Here is a 6,230-nt window from a genome sequence, read left to right as displayed (position 1 = left end):
CTGAACTACCTAGGCCTATACCTGTCTGCCTTCTCTCCTGTGACAATGGATGAACTATTCTCATTAACATTTAAGGCCAATCCCCTCATCTGTGTGCTAGATTCCAATCCCTTTTCCTTACTCACAAGCTTTGCTCCTATAACTATATCCTCTCTCTTCTACACCATCATTTTCCTCTATAAAATATGTTATAGTATCTTCCATCTTTGGAGAAAAACAAAATTTTGTTTCTCTCATGACATTGCCTATTTTCTCTGCTCTCCTATGTCAATGGCAGTGTAAATTATGCTTAGTCACATATAACATAAAATCCAAAATCTATGAGACAGGGTCTGTTTTCTTTTATATAAAGGAAGCTCAGAGGTAGAGATTATGGGTTCCTACTGTCCCCAGGGACCCAAACTCCTCTGTCTTCCTGCTTGGCCATCCTTTGCATAGAACTTCCACGCTCAAGGTCACCTTCTGACCCAATATACCTACTGTACTCCAGATATCTTATCTATGTTCCAGTTTTCAGCATACCAAAATCTAAAAAAGATATGACTTATGACTAAGCACTTCCTGGAGGGTAAAGCAAGAACATTTCTAGTGGATTAGTAATATTGCCTCTTTAGCTGGATAGTGAGTGATTGCATTTTATTTTTAATCACTATATAATAAATAGACATGAATAACCAAATAGGAAAAGGAGTACGTCAAGGCTGTATATTGTCACCCTGCTTATTTAATTTCTATGCAGAGTACATCATGAGAAACGCTGGGCTGGAAGAAGCACAAGCTGGAATCAAGATTGCTGGGAGAAATATCAATAACCTCAGATATGCAGATGACACCACCCTTATGGCAGAAAGTGAAGAGGAACTACAAAGCCTCTTGATAAAAGTGAAAGTGGAGAGTGAAAAAGTTGGCTTCAAGCTCAACATTCAGAAAATGAAGATCATGGCATCTGGTCCCATCACTTCATGGGAAATAGATGGGGAAACAGTGGAAACAGTGTCAGACTTTATTTTGGGGGGCTCCAAAATCACTGCAGATGGTGACTGCAGCCATGAAATTAAAAGACGCTTACTCCTTGGAAGAAAAGTTATGACCAACCTAGATAGCATATTCAAAAGCAGAGACGTTACTTTGCCAACAAAGGTCCGTCTAGTCAAGGCTATGGTTTTTCCTGTGGTCATGTATGGATGTGAGAGTTGGACTGTGAAGAAAGCTGAGCGCTGAAGAATTGATGCTTTTGAACTGTGGTGTTGGAGAAGACTCTTGAGAGTCCCTTGGACTGCAAGGAGATCCAACCAGTCCATTCTGAAGGAGATGAGCCCTGGGATTTCTTTGGAAGGAATGATGCTAAAGCTGAAACTCCAGTACTTTGGCCACCTCATGCGAAGAGTTGACTCATTGGAAAAGACTCTGATGCTGGGAGGGATTGGGGGCAGGAGGAGAAGGGGACGACAGAGGATGAGATGGCTGGATGGCATCACTGACTCGATGGAAATGAGTCTGAGTGAACTCTGGGAGTTGGTGATGGACAGGGAGGCCTGGTGTGCTGCGATTCATGGAGTCGCAGTCAGACATGATTGAGTGACTGATCTGATCTGATCTGATGTTTAAAATACTCTCTTGTAGATTTTCAGTGTTTAAAACAATCACTTGACAAAAGAAAAACAAAATAAATGAAGAGAAAGAAGGAATTAATAAAGAACAATCTGACATTAATAAAATGAGAAATTGATACATTGTAGAAATAAGAAAAAATCACAAAACAGAATGTTTTCAAAGGTTGATAAAAATCCTCTGCCAAGTGTTATTAAGGAAAATAAAACAAATATATGAAGAATGTGTAAGGTAATGAAACCACAGAAACACACAAAAGAAATGAGTAGCTAATACAAATTTATGACAGAGTTACTAAGGGTCAGACACTGTTTTAGATATTGTATCATTTAAATTTCACAAGTGTAAATATTATGTAATTTAATTTTCACAACAGTTTTATACATAAAATAGATTTTACTGTTATCCCTATTTCCCAAATGAGACAAACTTAGCAGAGAGAGGTAAAGAATTTCCCCAAATTTACATTGCTAGTAAGTGACAGAGCTAGATTAGAATTAGGCAGTATATGTCTTTAATCCTTCCTCAACATTGCCTTTCTTCAAATGTTTATCTCATGGAGGGTTGTTGTCTGGAAGATCCTTACAGACCACTTAATCCTTTTCTTATTTTATGGTAGAGGATCTTTTTTTGGATTGTCCTAAAAAATGGCACAAACTCTTTGGAGAGATTTAGAAGAGTAAGTGGAGATGCTGTTGACCTAAAGAACAAATACAAAATTTATAAGAAAATATTATGTACAACTCATGGCAATAAATTTGAAAATTTGGAAGAAGGAAATAATTTTTGAGCAAAATATAAATGATGAAATTGACTTAATAAGCAGGGAAAAACCTAAAATGAAATTAATAACTGTATAAGAAATTGGAAGTATAATTGAAGGTCTACCTTTTAAAGACACACCAGTCTCAGGTGGTTTTACAGCACAGCATGTATCATTTTTAAAGAACAAATATTCCTATCTTATTTAAATTATTCCACACCACTGGGGAAAAAAAGGGCTTCCCTGCTGACTCAGTGGTAAAGAATTCACCCGCCAATTCAGGACCTGTAGGTTCCATCCTTGGGTGGGGAAGACCCCCTGGAGGAGGACATGGTAATCCACTCCGGCATTCCTGCTGGGAAAATCCCATGGGCAGAGGAGTCTAGCAGGCTACAGTCCATGGAATCGCAAGGAATCAGATACAGCTGAAGCAACTGAGCATGTACAGGGGCCGATAGAAAGGAAAAGGTGGGGCATGAGACACGAAGGGTCTTAGTTTCTCGACCAGGGATCAAACTTGTGCACCCTGCAGTGGAAGCATGGAGACTTAACCACTGGGCCACCAGGGAAGTCCAGGAATGTCTACCATGTACTGAATGATTTACCTGTAATATCTAACTGAACACTTAAAACTCACACCAGTTAAAAGATGAGATATCTGTGACTCAGAAAAACTAAGTAACTTGCCTAAGTTCATTCAGTTTGGAAGCAACTAAGTAGTTACTTGTCCAGGAAAAAAGTCAATAAAGATAATAGAATATAATCTGAGCTTCTGAAATTGTTACAGTATTATTCAAATAATTAGACAATTAAAAAATGTTAAAGTCAAGGAGTCAGTTTTTACAAAGAGGTGATTGTAAATAAGGAAGGATTTCCCCCAAGCAGTGAAGGTCTTCAAGTTATTTAAGGGGAGAACTTCATTGTGAAGAATATAAATGTCAGTTTGTAATAAAAAATATTCACACACGTGGAAACATGAAAGAAATTCTCAGGATGGTGATGAGAATTAAGAGGTAGGAGACCAAGATGGTGAGGGTACAGCTCAAAAGGTTGAAACCAGCAAAAATGAAGAGCAAGATTTCACACAGTGAGGTGTCCACACAAGACAGAGACAGGATGGGTGGTCCATCACAGAAGAAGTGAGTGACCACGTGAGTACCACAGAATTTCAGACTAAAAATACAGCTTGTGTGGATCAGAGAATTAAGAAATCCTGCACCATAGGATCCCACAATCAGAGAGGCACAGACCGTAGGAGACATGGCAATTGGGTAGAGCAGGGGGTTACAAACAGCCGCATAGCGGTCATAGGCCATGGCAGCAATGAGATAGCATTCACTGGTGGCAAAACCCGCATAGAAAAACATCTGAACCACACAGCCAAGATAGGTGATCACCTTCCTCTTGGCCAAGAAGTTCACCAGAGTCTGGGGGACAACCGTGGAGGAGTAGCAGAAATCCAAGAAGGAGAGGCTCTTCAGGAGGGAGTACATGGGTGTGTGCAGCGTGGTACTTACATGGATCAGAAGAAACATGATTAGATTCCCCAGCAGTGTGATAGTGTACATGCCCAGGAACACCACGAAGAGCAGCTTCTGGAGCCAGGGGTCACTGGTGAGCCCCAAAAGCTCAAACTCAGTCCCTTGACTCAGGTTGGCCCCTTCCATATTTCTTCAATGCTCTGTGACGTGGAAAGAGAGGACCACCAGAAAGAAGTGAAACCCCCAGGGGCTCTCGCTGGCTTAATTCTGCCCTAAGGACAGCCTTCTGAAGATTGCTCTCACTGAGGAAGTCTGGCTTTGTCAGTGGAGTTCTGTCATAGAGAAGTTCTCCTCAACTTGGCTGATTAGTCACTTAGGAAGTATTACTTGAACAGCAATGGAAAATAGAAAAGAAATATACGCAATTTGGTCTCTTAGGGATCTTAAAAAATTCTAAATAATGAAACAATTACTTACCAAAAATTTATTGACCATCTTCTATAAACTTAGCTCTATGTTCTTCCTGTCAGGAATTCAAGTATGTCTGACTTCAAGAAGCCTATATTCGAGACTATATATACTGTGTTTAAGCACACAAGCTGTGGCATCAGACTGGCAAGGTTCCAGACTGAGACCTCACCATTAGCCAGCTATGTAACCTTGGGAATGTTACTTAACCTTCCTTCTGATTTTCAGTTTTCTGTAAAATAGGGATAAAAACACTAATCTCAAAAGTTTATTGTAAAAATTCAATGAGTTAATTCATGTAAAGCACTTGAACAAAGCCCGGCACTTTGAGAAAGAATGTTAGCTTTGATTATTCTTGTTGGAGAGAGACATCTAACACAAAACTAAACAACAATAAAAATAAATAAATGTAACAGCGACGAGATTTAGCAAACAACCTACCACCAAACAAAATAGAAGGGAAACGTGTACTAAGTGAGAGTGACTAAACAAGCCTTCAGAGGATCTGGAGAATTCTAGAGGAGTGGAAGGTGGTTCGTTGGCTCAGCTATAAAATTGCTTCTCAGAACTTGGCACAAGTCAAGCACTATTGTGGACTCTAAAGGTGATGGGGGTTGGGATGTGGAGAAATAGGTGTGGTATAAGGCTGCAGAGTGTACACTGAGACCTTGCACTCCAGAGCATCAGCCAAGGGTAAAACGTCACCCATCCTTCATGAGGCACCATCATTTCCAGTGAATAGAATCACCTTGTTCTCAAGGGATGTTGGGGCCAGCAGGGAAGGAATAGCCCCTCCCCAGGACTAGGGCTTTGTAAAAATGCCTTTTACATGCAGAGAATGAATAAAGTCATGATGAATAAAGTCATGATATACTCTTGAGAGTTCCTGGGACTGCAAGGAGATCCAACCCGTCCATCCTAAAGGAAATCATTCCTGAATATTCATTGGAAGGACTGATGCTGAAGCTGAAACTCCAATACTTTGGCCACCTGCTGCGAAGAACTGATTCATATGAAAAGACCTTGATGCTGGGAAAGATTGAAAGCAGGAGGAGAATGGGACAACAGAAGATAAGATGGTTGGATGGCATCACCGACTCAATGGACATAAGTTTGAGTAAACTATGGGAGTTGAAGATGGACATGGAGGCCTGGCGTGCTGCAGTCCATAGGGTCACAAAGAGTCGGACACAACTGGGCAACTGAACTGAACTGAACTGTACCACCTGAGCACCACACTCTCTCTTGCTCCACTGGCTGCCTGTTCCTGAATTACCTTGGGCTCTGGAGTCAGCTAAGTATCCTGTGCTCTTTGGTGAGGATCCTCAGTTGTGAAGACGTTGAAACCAGCAGATGTGATAGAGGAGGCTAGAAAGGGAAAAAATTGAGCCCCCTCCTCCTGCCCTGAGGAGTAAATGAATAATGGAGCTGTGAAAGATGTTGGGAAGATTCCAGAGAGGAAAGCTGCCATGAACAGGCGAAAGATTCTAGTTTGTCCCATTGGCAAACTTTCCAGAATCAGCAAACTGCCAGAACAGGGGAAGACTCTGGAATATGGATAACTAAATTTATCCATAAATTTGTTGAGGGACTTCCCTGGTAGTCCAGTGGTTAACATCTTGTGGTTAAGACTCTGTGCTCCCAGTGCAGGGGACCTGGGTTTGATCTCTAGGCAAGGAACTGGATCCCACATACTGTAACTAATAGCTCACAAGCTGAACTAAAGATCCTACATGCCACAACTAAGACTTGGCACAGCCAAATCAATAAATAAAAATTAAAAAAAATTTTAGCTATCAAGTAGATACTGAAGACACTATGGCTATTGATGGAACACTGTGAGTGGTGACTGGAAGAAATCATTGTAATGCCCAAAGAGATAACATCTCCTAATAAAGTTGCAATAC

At 40.8% G+C, this 6,230-nt stretch overlaps 1 protein-coding gene across 1 annotated transcript; it reads right to left on the bottom strand.

Annotated features, from left to right (window-relative positions):
- Positions 1-3,333: 3,333 nt before the first annotated feature.
- On the bottom strand, positions 3,334-4,566 carry LOC133255182 (olfactory receptor 5AU1). Its single transcript, XM_061429733.1, has one exon. The coding sequence runs from the start codon at positions 4,039-4,041 to the stop codon at positions 3,334-3,336; it is 708 nt and encodes a 235-aa protein (XP_061285717.1). The 5' UTR covers positions 4,042-4,566.
- Positions 4,567-6,230: the final 1,664 nt, after the last annotated feature.

Source organism: Bos javanicus, chromosome 10 (genome assembly GCF_032452875.1).
Source record: "Bos javanicus breed banteng chromosome 10, ARS-OSU_banteng_1.0, whole genome shotgun sequence".
Lineage (NCBI taxonomy): Eukaryota > Metazoa > Chordata > Mammalia > Artiodactyla > Bovidae > Bos > Bos javanicus.
Note: the sequence above shows the minus strand (reverse complement) of the source record. Positions and strands in the feature narration are given on the sequence as shown.